This window comes from Brienomyrus brachyistius, chromosome 5 (genome assembly GCF_023856365.1).
Source record: "Brienomyrus brachyistius isolate T26 chromosome 5, BBRACH_0.4, whole genome shotgun sequence".
Classification (NCBI taxonomy): Eukaryota; Metazoa; Chordata; class Actinopteri; order Osteoglossiformes; family Mormyridae; genus Brienomyrus; species Brienomyrus brachyistius.
This window is the reverse complement of record NC_064537.1, coordinates 24,207,205-24,225,111: the sequence shown is the minus strand read 5'-3', so window position 1 is coordinate 24,225,111 and position 17,907 is coordinate 24,207,205. Positions and strand designations below refer to the sequence as shown.

The window sequence follows — 17,907 nt, the reverse complement described above, 5'->3', positions numbered from 1 at the left end:
ACATATTTAAACTTTGTTTTGTTGTGTTAAGCTGTGTGCATTTTAATACCTCTTGGTTTGTTGTCTTTAGACGACTCATTTAGTTTGTGTTTACTTAGATGAACATAGGCTTGAGTGGTACACATAGACCACTACAACCTATAAAAAAATTGTTCAGTTTCAAGATAACACTCCAAAAAGTAAATTTAGTTCATATCATTCATGTCATGTATTTTGTGATACTGTAGAATTCCATGTTAAAAAACACGCTCTCCACCCATACAAGGTTCTTTTATGGGTAATACATAGCATTTACTGTATGATTACGACCCCTTACATATATGATCTTCCATAACACTGGTGGTCACATTTACATATGACCACAAATGCATTGTATATCTGTTCTTGGTGCAACTCACGGGCATCATACATGGATGAGGAGCCTTTGTTAATCCAAGGCCAGCTTGTGATCCTAATGTGATCATAATCTGGAAACCAATACTATTAAAACATCATTTAAACACCATTGAAGGTGTTCTGTGGAAATGCAAACAATAACTAAAACATGGCTTTATATGATTACTTCTATCACTACTATTCCATATTTGCTTATTAAACTAGAAATGAAATTCTGAACATCTCCCATTTGGTCTTCATGGATTTCAGTTAAAAAAAAAAAGTGACAATTGATAACAGAGCCTGAATAACATAAGTACACCAGATGTTGCTCCAAGGTTTACAGCAAGCCTGTCCGTAACAAGTCCTTCAGGAGAGACACCGACACCACCACCTGATGGGAGGGGTTGTAGGGACGAAAGTGAACATATTCCAAAAAAAAAATGAAGCAAAAGCAATTATAAACTTATGCCTTACTTTTCTTTAAATAAACTTAAGAGATAATATTCACACCAGATGCACTGAAGAACCAGCCGTCTTGAGGCACTAATCATAACTAACAGTGTTACCCTTTGCTTTTAGCTCAGCTGACAGCTGAGTATTTCACATAAAGAATTTAAATTATTACACAGCTACTAACCTACACTGCAAATTAGGGCTGCCACTAATGACTCTCTTTCTATGGATTTATCTACAGACTATTTACTGGTTAATCAACCAATCTAAATTATTAATTTTCTTCCGGAAAATCAAATTTACCGTTTTATTTTATTTTGGCAACGACAAACTATGTCTATACGAGAGCTATGGGAGCTTCTCAGGGATACGCTGGTTGAGTTGGTGAAGAAATGATGGCAGGTTGTTCTAGTTATAGAACACTGAGAGCGCAGTGGACTTATGAACACTTTAATACAGGAAAGCAGATTGATAGCTGGGAAAGAAGGTTGCCATTCTTATCTGTTACATGGGCAGCTGTGATTAGTCTGCTGAATATAACTGGCTGTGGTCTACAACAGAAATAAATATCAGTAAATTACAGAGGTGGAGATTTCAGGTACAGGGAGTACAAATCTAGACGAGGATTTTGTTTCAACCAGCCAGCTGAGTACTCTGTGACTCTTTATGCTCAATTGGTTGGTTGAAACAAATTCCTCGTCTGGATTTGTACTCTATGGACCTGAAATCTCCTCCTCTGGTAAATTTCTCACCTACTAGATATATAGGGTACGGTTCATTAACAGGCAATTAACTCCGGAAGGAAACTTAACTCTCATTAACATAACACGATTGTGCGTTAATTATTAGGTCTCCAGTTTTCTCTAAATTAACAATGTTTAAGTTCTATTCTAAAATACAAACCAGGATTTTACATATTAGTTACTTACCCATTAAGTTAATCACGCACAGCAACAGATAAAGGGTGTAACAGACATTCGTGGAATTACATGCCCTCCATTACTCCAGCAGGTACGCATGCATCAGTGACGCGTATTACGCACACTGCCGTGTCCGTCCGGTCAGCTACCGATTGCGTCTTTAGGGCTTTCGTGCATGTCATTGTACGGTTTTAGATATTGGACGCCTGTTTTTCGGCACTATACGGACATTATTTTCGCCTGCAATTAGATATGTCTGAAATATTGAGATGCATATTGTGACGCCCAAAAGTTAGTAATCTGTATAAATTCGGCATATCTTTATGTTTATTAAATTTGGTTAGTAGAGCACCACATGCTACTGTTTTGGTAAATATGGAAGGGATGAACACTGAAATGGTGGTGATGAAGAAAGGGACAGCTCAACAGCCACAACATCTTTTAGAAAAGGTGATACTGTGGTTAAACTACACTATGTTGCCAAAAGTATTGGGACATCTGCCTTTATACACACATGAACTTTAATGACATCCCATTCTTAATACATAGGCTTTAAAATGGAGTTGGCCCACCCTTTGCAGCTACAACAGCTTCAACTCCCCTGGGAAGGCTGTCCACAAAGTTTAGGAGTGTGTTTATGGGAATTTTTTACCATTCTTCCAGGAGAGCATTTGTGAGCTCAGGCACTGATGTTGAATGAGAAGGCCTGGCTCGCAGTCTCTGCTCTAATTCATCCCAAAGGTGTTCTATCGGGTTAAGGTCAGGGCTCTGTGCAGGCCAGTCAAGTTCCTCCACACCAGACTCGCTCATCCATGCCCTTATGGACCTTGCTTTGCACACTGGAACAGGAAGGGGCCATACCGAAACTGTTCCCACAAAGTTGGTAGCATGAAATTGTACAAAATGGCTTCACATGCTGCAGCATTAAGAGTTCCTCTCACTGGAACTAAGGGGCCAAGCCCTACCCCTAAAAAACAACCCCACATCATATTCCCCCCTCCACCAAACTTTACATTTGGCATAATGCAGTCAGGCAAGTACCGATCTCCTGGCAACCGCCTATCCCAGACAGAGAAGTGTGATTCGTCACTCCAGAGAACACATCTCCACTGCACTAGAGTCCAGTGGCTGCGTGCTTTATACCTAAATACCTGTAGCTCTTGAATGCAGACACTTGGTGACATCTGCACACTGCGCACCTCAGCATGCGCTGTCCCTGCTCTGTGATTTTACGTGGCCTACCACTTTGTGGTTAAGTTGCTGTTGTCCCCAATTGCATCCACTTTGTTATAATACCACTAAACAGTTGACTGTGGAATATTTAGTTGTAAGGAAATTTCACGAAAGGATGCCACCTGTGCATTAGGTCCAATCACGGTACCATACTTGAATGTACTGAGCTCCTGAGAGCGACCCATTCTTTCTCAAATGTTTGTAGAAGCAGTCTGCATGCCTAGGTGCTTCATTTTATACACCTGTGGCTGTGGAAGTGATTGAAACACCTGAATTCAATGATGTGGAGGGATGTCCCAGTACGTCTGGCAATATAGTGTACATAGAAATACATTAGTGGTGTGGCAGTACATTTTTCTGATTAAAGTCTGACTTTTTTTTTGTAAATATAGTTTTCATTTTTATTTCAGTTTACAAATTATTTTCTTTCATGTAGTGTCTGTTTTCGTTTCAGTTTTACTTTAATTTTCTCAAAAACTTATTCAATGGAGAGTCTAAGATAGCAGGCAGGCAACTTTATGGTCTTAATAATGAGTATATTTAGCAGCTTCAAGGAATAAAGATATTATATAGCTCTCCGAACTAATGGTAATTTAATAAACGTGAAAAGACAACACGGTGGTTTTGCTTACTATGGGAGTCCATCATCCAGAATAGTACCTGTGCGTTTCCTCTTCAGGTGCTCATGCATAGCTCTGTTGCCGTCCTGGTATGCCATCAAAACTTTGCACGGCGTAAAAGCACCTTTTTATTTAGTGACAATTTGAACTACTCCCATAATTATGCAATAGTACTAAAAGAACACAATTATCATGAACTGAAGTGTTTTAGAAATCATAACGGTAATTTGTTAAAATAATAAAAACAACGGTCAATTTAAAATATTGCTGTTGATGCATGTTCAGCGACAATGTCATTAACTGTGTCAACTAAAGGCAGCTATCCCACTGCAAATTCACTTGAGCTGGCTACAGTATGTCTCTGCTCCGCTGCATTTTTTTTAATGTCCCCTTCCATACCTTAGTTATATTTTCTCCCACTTCAGTTCTAACAAACTCCAAAGGAACACAGAATGCAAGATAAATTTCCTTTAATAGAGAGAAAAAAGGTTCCGCAAGCAGGCAGACAGTGTCCCCCTCCCGAACAAAAAAATACACTATTTATATATTCCTCCAATACCCCACTTCTTTACCATGACTGGTTATCAAACAGCTGATTTGATAGCTCTCTCTAACCATGCTAGGCCAGCATATTCCCGTAGTCGAGTCCATACATCCATAAGAACAAATAATATCTTTCCTAATGCCTAAGACAGAACAACAATCCCACATTGCACCCCCGCCCCAACTTTCAATTTTACTTCCATATTTATGCTTTGTTTTCAAGCAGCATGCCATTTAAAACATTGCTGTACATGTCAGTTGCTATACATTTGTATAATGTCTATGCATTGCTATGAATATCAATATTGTGAACATTTCTAGCATAACCCCATAATGGGTATTTTATTACTCTGGCCATCAGGTATGATTAAGATATTCCCGTTATTTTCATATTGAATAGAATTCCAGTTAAAAATGTTTCCTTCAGGGACAGAGCGATCACAGTGCAAGGTCTGGATATCACTGTCAGAAAGGACATAGTCCCACATATTAACATTTGAAATTTCACCAACGTAACTCTGTTTAGACTCAAACTTCCCCAAGTAGGTGTCAGGGTCCTGACCCAGAATCACGGTGCCTTCGGCACGAATCGTATGCCCTGGCTTGTACACCTGCCGCACACTTCTCTTACCATCCATCCAAAACGCAGACAGGCCCGTGGTGGAGTTCCAGGTGATGCACACGTTCGTCTTGAAGGTGCTGAGTGGGGGCATGTTAAAGAGCACGCCGTCCCCGCTAAGATAAAAGGACAGACGGCCGTTCTTTTCACGCCACACGTTCAGCTCGTCAAAGTCCTTGGTGCGATAGGCGAAGAGGATGATATCCCGCTCGCCATCCAGCTCTGTGGCCAGTGTCATGCACAGCGTGAAGGCCTGCAGCTGCAAGGGTTTCTGAGGCACTAGTTTGACATAGCTGTAGTCGGTCTCGTAGGGAAACAGAAGGGCTTTTCCACCTAATCCTGAAGGGGGGACTTGATAAAGGAACAAGATCTTATTATGATAGTGTATGGAAATGGTTCACATTAGTTTTTATAGCCAGATAAACCTTGTATCAAATATTCAAGTGGACAGAAAGTGAATTAACACTGATCATGATGGCTGAAAGAATACACTGAGGTGCGCAACAACCTTCAGAGGCTGACGAAACGCCAAAGAACAGGACGGCTGCCACAACGACCCCCAGTTGTCTGCGTGGAAACTGCAGAAACAAAGAATGTCTGCAAACTGTCCACACTATACTGCATACCTAAAAATAAATCATAATTCAAACAAGCATAGAAATCCAAGAAATAGTCATGGTCAGCAACAGAATGCCCTTCTATTATAATTTCTTTGTAAAACATTATGGTCTGTATGCAATGACATGAGGACGTTCTTCCTATTCTACATACCTAAAAGTACAGGGGCCGGTTGCACAAAACACCTTAAGTCATTGGTTCTCAAAGTCGGTCCTCGGGACCCACTGCCCTGCTTGTTTTCCTGCTATCCCTGCCCTACACACTGCTGATTGACTGGACACATCTGATCCAGGTAATCAGAAGCTGAAAGACAGCTGGGGCTTGTGTGTGTGGGGCAGGGACAGCAGGAAAACAAGCAGGGCAGTGGGGCCCGAGGACCGACTTTGAGAACCACTGCCTTAAGTTGTCCACTTAAGTATGACACTTAAGGTTTAATTTCTCCTTAGCTAAGGGATTTATTTAAGGGTGTTGCACAGAACCCCTTAAAAGGTTTCCTTAGTTAAGGAAAAACATTAAGGGATTTACAACATTGAAAGACATTTCACAGCAGTAAAATTGCCTCCTCCGACCGTTCATATGCTTACACTCGCGCCTGCTTGTGATACCCATTATCGCCTCACAAAGTTAAAAAAAAAATAAAAATGGGAGAAAAGAATACAAGAAAGCCAAATTGGTAAGAGGAGGAAAAGATTATACTTTTGGAGGCATACAATAAAAGAAAGAACATACTTAAAAAGTAAATTTGATCCACAGATAACAGAAAACAACAATGTGGGAGGAAATTGCAATGAAAATTAATTCAAGAAGTCTGGTGAAAAGGTTCATCCAAGAGGTCCAAAAAAATACAACTTATCTGTTTTGGCCAAAAAAGAGATCACTAATTACAGGAGAGAATACGACAAAACTGCTTAGATAACTCTTACCACTTAGGTTAAATGACTAACATGACTTGAGGGAACTGTTAACGTTAGTCTATATTTCTGACAGTGACATAGACCTCTGTACATAACCTGTTGAAGGAAGATGAGCAACTTATTATACATTAAAGTATTTAAGGTATAGACATAAAGTAGACTGTAAGGGTGTATAATGTATAACGTTATAGGCTATGGTTAGTTAGCAAGCTCGGCTGAACGTAAAACAGGCTTAACTTTCTATGACACTCGCGTTTAGACTGCAACCTAATGTTCTAGAAAATAAATGATTCATTACCTGTACTTATTCTATACAAAATGTCATTTTCAAGGTGGAGGTCTACTTCCTAAACCTCTTTCACATGAGGCAGCAATGGTAGCGGACATGAATAATGCGGCACCCCGTTGACTTGAGGACATGAAATACATCGCCTTTTACAGCCTGGAAGGAGCCCGTAGCACAAAACCGCAGAGCAAACATTAACTGCAACGCAGCTGGGAGAGCACAGCTTCGGATTGTGGGGTTCTCCAACTGCAGACGGTCTGACAAATCATAAATTGACTGCCGGTCAAATTTATAAATCAAAATCAATTGCTCATCATTAAGCGTATCTAAGGGGTTCTCCCAGTCACGGAACACTCTTTTTGGGATGCCTTCATTTTCGTTATTTATCATCATAATCTGCCATGTTGCAGTTAAGGTACGGTTCCCTTAGTTTGGTTGCTAAGGTCTTTTGTGCAACCGTTAAGGGATTCCTTAAGTATAAGATCAAGATAAGGAGAAAAACTTAGAGAAGAGAAGTTCTAGGAAACCATAAGGAGGAGACTTAAGGGTGTTTTGTGCAACCGACTTTAAGGAGACCTTAACTCGGACTTAAAAAAATATTAAGGTGTTTCGTGCAACCAGCCCCAGTCAATTCTGGCCAATCATACACAACATTACATTCTGTATAACAAATTCTCAGTGCAGTACATTAGCGCAAGAGCTGAAAGAGTTGAAAACGAAGAACGATGTCCACCTACCATCTTGAGGCTGGGATCTGCCAGGTAGCTGAGTGTGGATGAAGTGACTGTCCGTCTACTGTTGTTTGGAGCTTTAGATTTCACTCTCTTCCCTTTTTATACATAGCATTACATCACTTTTCCTGTATGACCGAGCACAGAGGGAGAGAATTTTGAAAGCCTGCTGTCCAGCTGCATCACTGTCTGGTATGGGAACTGCAAGGTTTCAGAATGCAACATACTGTAGTGGATAGTGAGGGCACGGGAGAAGGCCTGTACCTCCCCTGAGGGACATTTGCCACGACCACTACCTTCTTAGAACTAGCAACATCATAGAAGACCAATTCCATCCACTGCATGGTTTTTTTTTCATATTAAAATGTCTGCATAGCCAAATGCCATTCTAGTACACTAGCTCACTGTATACTTCACAATAATTCCATTATTAATCTCAGTGGCACTTGGACTTTACCTATAACACTCAACCAATGCTGCTATATTTTCCTTGTGTGCAGTACTTTGATATCCAGCATGCAGCTAGGTGGTTCTCTGACACATTATGCTGGTTATATTTAAATATGTGTACAAAGTACATCAGCACCCCATAAGAGATGAGACAATACACATTTTTTTAGTTCTGATCCGATTCTGACCTTGCCGATATCGATACAGATTCCAACACAAAAGCTTTTTACTTTACCATTTTAATATAAGTATATATTTATACTTCCCATGTTATTAATATTTTTACACTAGTAATTACAGATGAAACAATGTATGGCAAAAAATCTCTAGGCTACTAGAAACATATATAACATAATGTTCGTTTATACAACTTGTTTTTAAGGTTTTTTGAGGCATGTTCAATTCAGGTTGAGTATATTCCAAGACAGTATACGCAAGTCGCAAATGCTTAAAATGCCCCACTATTTTTCTCCCACTGGCAACAGCGTCACTTTTGACTTCGTTTGATAGCAACCCCTCCTGTATCACAAGCTGGAGCGAGCTCACAAAACTGGCCAAGCTAGCGACACCCAAAACATCCATTGCTTTTTTTTTCTATATTACTTTCGTTATCTCACACAATCACATGTGCTGGTTTATAATGGGATTTTCCACTAAATGCTGCTCCCACCTCTCAAAATGCTCAAAAAAATCGCTGTGCCATTAGTTGCTGCAGTAAATACTTCCTGATCATCACCCTCTTATCCGATTTTTACGCTCCCCTACTGCGAGGGGTATGCGCATGATGTCACAACAGGCGGAAGTCACTGTGCTCTCACACACTGAGTAGCACAAAACTGAGTGGCAACGTTATCGTTCAGCTTAAATGCTGCAAAAAAAAAAAAAAAACACCAGAAATTCCCATTCCCAAGAGCTGTCGTGCGACTGATATTACAAACAGATTTAACACGAAATAGGATCTATCTTTTCAGAGACTTCCAAAACCTAAATAGTTTAAATAAAAAGTAACTAATGGATGTGGATCTGTTACACATGGCCGATACCCGATTTGTCAAATAGGAGTGATGATGTCACCATCATAATCTGGAAACCAATGCCATTAAAACACTATTTAAACACCACTGAACTACACTACCGGTCAAAAGTTTTAGAACACCCCAATTTTTCCAGTTATTTATTGCAATTCAAGTCCAATGAATAACTTGGAATGGCACAAAGGTAAGTGGCACAAAGGAAACTTCCAGAGGTTAAAAAAAGGCAAGGTTGCCCAAAACTGAAAAACAATGTACATTTGAGAATTGTACAAAAAGGCTTTCTTCAGGGAACACAAAATGGGTTAACAATTTAAAGCTGTTCTGCAGCAATGGAGGCTGATCAAGCCTTGAAAGCTGGTGCTATTAATTGCCACAAGTGATCCAACTTTTCTGGATTACTTACAACCCCCTCTGTTTGTTGGAACACACTGTGGTACCATACCCTCGTGAGCATCAGTTGAACAGTGTTGCACCTGCAGAAAGTAGCTTGTTGCTACAAAGAGTGGTGAGAAAAAGGCAGTTAACAATGGAAGAGAGACAGACCATCATAACACTTAAAAATGTAGGTCTTTGCTACAGAGAAATTGCAAAGAAAGTCAAGGTGTCAGTGAGTACAGTTTCCTTTACCATCAAAAGGCACTCAGAAACTGGGGCGAACTCTGACAGGAAAAGGTCTGGCAGACCCAAAGCCACAACTGCATCAGAGGACTACCATGATAGGCGGCTCACAGGACCACAGCTTCAAGTACAGCTTAATAGTGGTCATAGTAAGCAAGTGGTCAACTGTGAAGAGAAGACTTCGAGCTGCAGGTTTGAGAAGATGAGTTGCAGCAAGAAAGCCATTGCTAAGACTTCAGAATAAGACAACGGGACACCCAGAGAAGATAAAGCCAATGTGATCTGCGGGGCTAACAGGGGGGTGAGAAACCGAAGGGGAAGGAGCTTAGCTGCGATAGTTTAACCTGCATTAATGCACGTGCACAACGTTCAGATTTACAGAATCATAAGTATAATGGTATAATCAACACTGAGTCATGGCAGACTAGATAGTCAAATACATACAGTCTGGGTTATATGTCAGTATATGTTATATGCTAAAAGAAATCAGAGAAACAAGAACAAAGGTCAGGATGCAGCTTGAGAAGGGGTGAGGAAATCCTGCACTGGTCATGCCGTACAATAACCAAGTCCAAGCCATGCCAGAACCACCTCAGGAAAGAAGAACAAGACGGTAAGCTTGAAAACATGGAATGGCCTGCACAGTCTTCAGACTTGAACCCCATCAAGCTGGTTTGGGATGAACTGGACAGAAGAGTGAAAGCAAACCAACCTACAAGTGCCCCACAGTTATGGGAACTTCTGCAACAGATATGGGAAGAACTTTCTGATGAATATTTGATTTCTGTTGTGTAAAGAATGCCATGAGTGTGTTAAATCTGCCAAAGGTGGCTACTTTGAGTCAAAAGTTTAGAATACATTTTGGTCTATAAATTGATTCCATGATTTCTTTTTTTTAACTTCAATTGCTTATTTGTACTATGCTTTCATTTCAGAGTGCAATGATACATTAAACTGCATAATTTCCAATAAAAAAATGGAAAAATTGGGGTGTTGTAAAACTTTTGACCGGTAGTGTATTTCTGTGAAAATGCATAAAATAAACAAAACGGAACTTTATCTGATTCCTACTTCTATTGCAACTTTTCCATTATTTGCTTATTAAACTAAGGATGAAATTCTAAACAGCTCCTGTTTGGTCTTTATGGATTTCAGTGAAAATTGATAGCAGAGATGGAATAACATAAGTACACCAGATGTTATGCTCCAGTCGAGTGTGGGGTGGGGGGGTCCGTCTCCCACCGCCGCACATTGTCAGCAGAGCCCTGACAATTGCACATTCTCTCACTCATTCTACCCGTCTTCCTAAGTAGGAAATAAAAGGATGTGTGTGGAAGGCCTGGCATTTCTACTGATAAGGTTATGCGTCACAGGCCGTATAATCAAGTGATTCACCATCCCTTTCTCCTAGACCTTCCCGTTGTGTGGCCAATGTTAATGTTTCTACCACTGTTCCCCTGTTGCCACTGCCCTCTCAGCACTTGACTGTGGTGAGAGAGACAGGGCAAGGGGATAGACAGCTCTTTCTGTGTCTGAGACGGGTGGAGATTGGTATTGTTATCTAGCTCATCTTGTGCCTCCCATGCAGGTTGTACCAAAAACTCAAATGTCCCTGACAGTAGGGGCTCACGTATGAGAGAGGTGGATTATTAGCAAGACTGAGCAGCGGTTCGGTGCTTTTATCCTTGCTCTAGGAGTTTCTGGATTTCAGACTGGGGTCATGGCTCTGCAGACTTCAATGGACAAGGTGGGCCAACCAGATGCTTAACAAAGTCTGTGAAAGGCTAGTTGCGGTTAAACAGGTGCTCCTACAAAACCACATGGCATTGGACCTCTTATTGGCTGAGAAAGGAAACCATAGTGGGGAAGAAATGCTGTACTTATCCTGCGTTTGTTTATTTCTCTCCGAGTCGGAACTCGGATAAAAACGTCACGAAACGTTATGAAAACCACTTCCCGTCGGAAACACGCCTCTTTTATGACGTTGTTGTTCGAGTTTCCCCTGTGACACGGCAGCTTACACAGTCAGCAGTAATTCTATTTTATGAATATTTAAAAAAATTTTTTTTTCTTTGATGTGTTAATAGTTATAAATGTGATTGCATGTGTTACATTTAAAGAATACCATATCATAACTGTAAACAGTATCCTAGCATGCAATATCAGATTTTTACCAGACTTGTTAGTGTATTTTGTTTATTTGTAGTTTGCCTCTCCAAAAAGTATATCACTATGAATGAACTAAAATATTTTATAAAGCTTTTAATGTGGTTTTACTAGTTCGTGTTTCTTGTTTGTCTCTTGGAAAAAATAGTATCACTCCAAATCTGTTAAAATATAAAGCAACAACACACAACAGCGTGTTCATGGAGGCAGCCATGTTTGTTTCGAGATGTGGTAGCTCGAACGGGAGATTATCGGACGTGATGTCACTGAACTCGGAATTTCCGAGTTCCGAGAGATGATCGAATGCACCATTCCATTCCTGACTTGTCTGAAGATAGGCAGGACCTGGAGGACGTCCACCAGCAAATGCCTGAAATTCACAAAGAGTATGGTCTGTTCAAGTATAGTTGAGCTGTTTTTTTTTCACTAATCCCTGGTTTATCTGGCATATTTAGGCCCTTGATTTTTTGTGTATTGGTTGTGTTGCTTGGATTTTTAGAAAATGTTCTTCTTTTTAAGTGTTGCTCAGTCCTTGTGAACGTCCCAGGCTAAGAAGGTCATGTTTTTCCGTCAACCTTCCCCGAATCCTAGAACAGAGGATCCTCTCATTCCCCTGTGAATGCAGGAGCCCCATGGCACCGTCAACATTTCCAATATCAACGCCCCTCATGAGGAGCGGGGTGTCTTCCCTCCGTTCAACCAGCCCCATCCTTCTCAGTTCCGCAATTGGGAAGATTGGGACTCTGATACTGGGGGCAGTGATTCCAATTCTAGTGTGTTGTAAACAACGTGTTTGCGTATATAAAAGAGGGAATTTGAAAATAAAATTGAAAGTTAGGTGGTGTATGGTGCATTGTGGGATTGTTGTTTTGTCTTAGGCAATTAGGCAAGAAGATATTATTTGCTCTTGCGTATGTGTGGACTGGACTTGGGGAACATGCTGGCCTAGCATGGTCAGAGAGAGCTATCAAATCAGCAGCAAAACAGGACACAGCTGGAGGCTGGAGAAAGGGAAAACAGGAATTTGAGAGGGACACCCAGAGAAAATGAAGCCAACGTGATCTGTGATGCTAACAGGGGGGTGAGAAACCAAAGGGGAAGGAGCTTAGCTGCGATAGTTTAACCTGCATTAATGCACGTGCAAAACATTCAGATTTACAGAATCATAAGTATAATGGTATAATCAACACTGAGTCATGGCAGACTAGATGGTCAAATACATATAGTCTGGGTTATATGTCAGTATATGTTATATGCTAAAAGAAATCAGAAAAAGAAGAACAAAGGTCAGGATGCAGCTTGAGAAGGTGTGAGGAAATCCTGCACTGGTCATGCCGTACTAGCCAATCCTGTTAGAGAAGACCGTTTATAGGAGTACTACAAGGGTATATAGATGGAGCATTATCTTTGTTCGATGTGTCAACACTGGGGAGTATGTGGAGCACGGGCATTCTGTCATTATCCTGCTAACAAGAAAGAATTTACCTTACCGATAACTGGAGGTCAGAGTTCATTCTCTTGGATTAAGGATAAGGTAGAGAAGGGCCAATCTGGAACATTTTTTATCTTCCACAGAACATGTTCCAAAAACATAAAAAAACAGTAAAAGCAAAAAAAAACTTGTCCTACTTTTTTAAACTTAAGAGATGATATTCACACCAGATGCATTGAAGAGCCGGCCGTCTTGAGGTACTAATCCTGACTAACATAGTGTTACCCTTTGCTTTTAGCTCAGCTGACAGCGGGGGCGGATCTAAAGATAATTTCTTAGGGTGGCATGCAGATCAGATGGAGTGGCAAAACTGAAGCCATTTCTTTACGCATTTGCACGCGTGGTCATTTGCATAATATATATGGTTAAAATACATTGTGTAGTAAGTATACATATGTTTCATATAAACAGCCTATAACATTCTCATTGGGATCAGCCCAAATAATTAAACGTTATTTACACTAAAACAAAATGACATTGGCTTATGCTATTACACAAATGAAAGTTTTAGCTTTGTCTTGCATAATTATTGCATCGTTTCGTTTTTGATGATAATCACATTGTCTCTAGACTCTGCTATAATGTAAAACAACATTAAAGGATACCCATCAACTGATAGGTTCCCTGCATTTCATGTAGAATAATTTAAAGCTCATTTTGCATGATTTATTGGGCTAATAAGACTTACCTCTAAGCAATTTCCACAGTGACAATAGACAGTCTGTGTTTAAATCTGAAATAGCTGCGGTGTAGAGATATCCACAGTGCAGATTCAAAATGCGTTCTCCCACCAATCATAGGTTGGAGCGTTGGTTGCCCCTGACAACAAGAACACCAGTCTTGTTGGGAAGCTATAGGCTGAACCATTTTTCAAGGAAGAGGGGTCACGTTATGTGACATCTTCAATTTTAGAATTCACATTCAATGCTAGTTGTAGCTCAACTTGCTCAAAGTATTTATGTTAGTATATTTTAATAAACAATATTTTCATATACAAAATTAGACTGAGGGGTGGCATGGCGGCGCAGTGGTTCGCACTGTTGCATCACACCTATGGGACCAGGGTTCAAGTCTCCGCCATGGCTCTGTGTGTGGAGTCTGCATGTTCTCTCAATGGGGTTTCCTCCAAGTACTCCAGCTTCCCCCCCCACAGTCCACAAACATGCTGAGGTTAACTGGAGTTACCAAATTCCCCATTGGGGTGTGAGTGAATATTGTGTGTGCGCTCTGTGATGGGTTGGCGCCCCCTCCTGGGTTGTTTCTTGTCTCAGACCCATAGCTTTCGAGATCACCCGACAACCCTGAATAGGATCAGCAGTTACGGAAAATGGATGGATGGGTAACTAGAGTGGCACCATGGGGAGTAAGAGATTATTTTAGAGTGGCACATGCCCCCATAGTAGATCCAGCCCTGGCTGGCAGCTGGGCATTTCACATCCATCCATTTTCCAAACCACTTATCCTTCTGGGTTGCAGGGGGTCTGGAGTCTATCCCAGAAGCTACAGGCACGATGTGGGGAACATCCCATCGCAGGGCACACTCACACACCATTCACTCACACACCATTCACTCACACACCATTCACTCAAACATGCACACCTATGGGCAATTTAGTAACTCCAATTAGCCTCAGCATGTCTTTGGACTGTGGGGGGAACCCGGAGTACCTGGAGGAAACCCCACGATGACATGGGGAGAATATGCAAACTTCACACATGTAACCCAGGCAGAAACTCGAACCCGGGTCCCAGAGGTGTGAGGCATCAGTAACCACCACACTACCATGCTGCCCCAGGTATTTCACATATAGATTTAAAATCATCACACAGCTATTAACCTACACTGCAAATTCATCTGGGCTGTGCTCTGCTGCTCCCCCCTTTAACTTCTTCTCCACCCTGCTGCACATGAAACGTCCCCCCAGCTCCAGGGACATCACCTCCAGTGTTTCCTATTTTGTTATATGTACAAATTACTCTAGTCTGACTCTAATCTGGAGTACAGTACCTGTCAATCAGTATGACCAGCAACTCAGGAATGATTAAAACGGATGTTTAATTGTTACTCTTGAGTTAACATTTAATCATTTACATATTTATACATTGTTTTCATGTTTGAAGCATGCCATTTTGAAACACTGAGTACATTTGCTGTAAATGTCAATATTGTGAACATTTCTAGCACAACTCCATGTTGGGTATTGTATTACTTTGGCCATCAGGTATGACAAAGACATTTCCGTTAATTTCATACTGAACAGTATTCCAGTCAAAAATATTTCCTTTAGGGATAGAGCAATCACAGTTCAAGGCCTGGATATCGCTGTCAGAGAGGACATAGTCCCACATATTAACATTTGAAATTTCACCGACAAAACTCTGATAGGCTTCATACTCCCCCAGGAAGGCGTCAGGGTCCTGACCCAGAATCACGGTGCCTTCGGCACGAATCGTATGCCCTGGCTTGTACACCTGCCGCACACTTCTCTTACCATCCATCCAAAACGCAGACAGGCCCGTGGTGGAGTCCCAGGTGATGCACACGTTCGTCTTGAAGGTGCTGAGTGGGGGCATGTTAAAGAGCACGCCGTCCCCGCTAAGATAAAAGGACAGACGGCCGTCCTTTTCACGCCACACATTCAGCTCGTCAAAGTCCTTGGTGCGATAGGCGAAGAGGATGATATCCCGCTCGCCATCCAGCTCTGTGGCCAGTGTCATGCACAGCGTGAAGGCTTGCAGCTGCAAGGATTTCTGAGGCGCTAGTGTGACATAGCTGTAGTCGGTCTCGTAGGGAAACAGAAGGGCTTTTCCACCTAATCCTGAAGGGGGGACTTGATAAAGGAACAAGATCTTATTATGATAGTGTATGGAAATGGCTCACATTAGTTTTTACAGCCAGATAAACCTTGTATCAAATATTCAAGTGGACAGAAAGTGAATTAACACTGATCATGATGGCTGAAAGAATACACTGAGGTGCGCAACAACCTTCAGAGGCTGACGAAAGGCCGAAGAACAGGACGGCTGCCACAACGACCCCCAGTTGTCTGCGTGGAAACTGCAGAAACAAAGAATGTCTGCAAACTGTTCACTATACTGCATACCTAAAAATAAATCATAATTCAAACAAGCATAGAAATCCAAGAAATAGTCATGGGCAGCAACAGAATGACCTTCTATTATAATTTATTTTTAAAAAATTATGGGCTGTATACAATGACATGAGGACCTCCTTCATATTCTACATACCTAAAAGTACAGGAATTCAAGTAAATGAATTATCTTTGGTAGCAACGGTGCTCATATTCATTCATTCATTAAATAAAATGTTGTTAAAATTTTCCTGCTACATTACATACCTAAAAATGACTCATAAAACACTGAAAACATAAACACAGAAATCTGAGTAAATGAATAATCCTTTGGGCAACAGAATGCCCATAAATTCACAACTTAAATAAACTGAGGTTTTTGGACTGCAAGCAATGATGCCAGAACATTCTTTCGTGGCCTTGATTCCATGACTCCAAGAAACTGACTTCTAAAGACTTCAAGAATCAAATTACGTTATAAGAACCATGTCAATTCTGGCCAATCACAGCATAACATATTGTATAACAGATTCTAAGTGCAGTATATTAGCGCAAGAGCTGCTGAAAGCAAGAACGATGTCCACCTACCATCCTGAGGCTGGGATTTGCCAGCTAGCTGAGTGTGGATGCAGTGTCTCTCTGTCTGCTGTTGTTTGGAGATTTAGGTTTCACTCCCTTCCCTCCTTGTACCGAGCATTACATCACTTTTCCTGCATGATCGTACACAAAGAGCCCGTGTGTATTGGTTTAGTGAGGCAGAACACTCTTCTGTGCATGCATCACAGAGGGGCGTGATTCACGGACGCCTTTGTTCATCCAAGGCCAGCATGTCACCAAATCTGGAAAACAGTACCAGCAAAATATTATTTAAACACCACCAATTAAAAACATTGAAGGATTTTGGTGAAAATGCATGCAATGAGTAAAATATCACTTTTGTATGATTGCTACATTTACCACTACCATAATAAACTTGGAATGGTAACACTTTACTTGACTGGGCATAAATACTTAATAACTCCATCACTACTCAAGTACAAGAGATGCATCACGATTCATTAATGGTGAACAAACATGAGACCGGTATTTAACTTGTTATTCGTGACTTGTTCCTACAGTTCTTAACAAGAGTTTTACAGAATATATTAAGAAAAATAGCAACTGCTAGAGATAAAAGATGCATCACGATTCATTAATGATATATTAAGATGAGATCTGTATGTAACTAAGACTTACTTTATGATTAATACATACATAATAGCATAACACTATATTAATTGTGTTCTGTCAAGTAAAGTGTTACTCTTGGAATGAAATCCAGAACATCTTCTATTTGCTCTTAATGGATTTAAATTAAAAAAAAGTGAAAATTGATCAGTGAGTCAGAATAACATAAGTACACCAGATGTTACGCTCCAAGGTTTACAGCAAGCCTGTCCGTAACAAGTCCTTCAGGAGAGACACCAGCGACACCATCTGATGGGATGAGCCGTAGGCTAAAATGAACATGTTTCGAAAAACAAGAAGTAAAACCAATTATACCCTTTTATGTCCTACTTGTTGGATTTCAAAACTTAAGAGCTGATATGGACATCAAATGTTTTTAAGAGGCTGCCGTCTTCAAATCTCTGGTGCTGGGATTTGCTACTGATACTCCTACTCAGTAGACACTTTTACCCAGTTGGTACCAGTTGAGAAAGCAGGGTCGGCCAGTCCCTGGAGCAACTGGGGGGTTAAGGA

At 40.9% G+C, this 17,907-nt stretch overlaps 1 protein-coding gene across 1 annotated transcript; it reads right to left on the bottom strand.

Moving 5' to 3' along the window:
* Window positions 1–4,057: 4,057 nt before the first annotated feature.
* LOC125742879 (uncharacterized) lies at window positions 4,058–17,006 on the bottom strand. The gene is made up of 4 exons (XM_049015300.1): window positions 16,756–17,006; window positions 16,064–16,133; window positions 15,316–15,906; window positions 4,058–5,108 (listed from the first exon to the last, which is right to left on the bottom strand). The coding sequence occupies exons 1-4, from the start codon at window positions 16,756–16,758 to the stop codon at window positions 4,465–4,467; spliced, it is 1,308 nt and encodes a 435-aa protein (XP_048871257.1). The 5' UTR covers window positions 16,759–17,006; the 3' UTR covers window positions 4,058–4,464.
* Between the last annotated feature and the right edge of the window lie 901 nt (window positions 17,007–17,907).

Bases quoted from the DNA above. Each gene is read 5' to 3' on its own strand.
- LOC125742879 (XM_049015300.1), bottom strand. The intron at 15,907-16,063 runs GTTGTTGCGCAC...TCCTTTATCAAG, and splicing joins CCTTTCGTCAGCCTCTGAAG to TCCCCCCTTCAGGATTAGGT. The intron at 5,109-15,315 runs GAAATGTCTTTG...AAGTCCCCCCTT, and splicing joins TGTTCAGTATGAAATTAACG to CAGGATTAGGTGGAAAAGCC.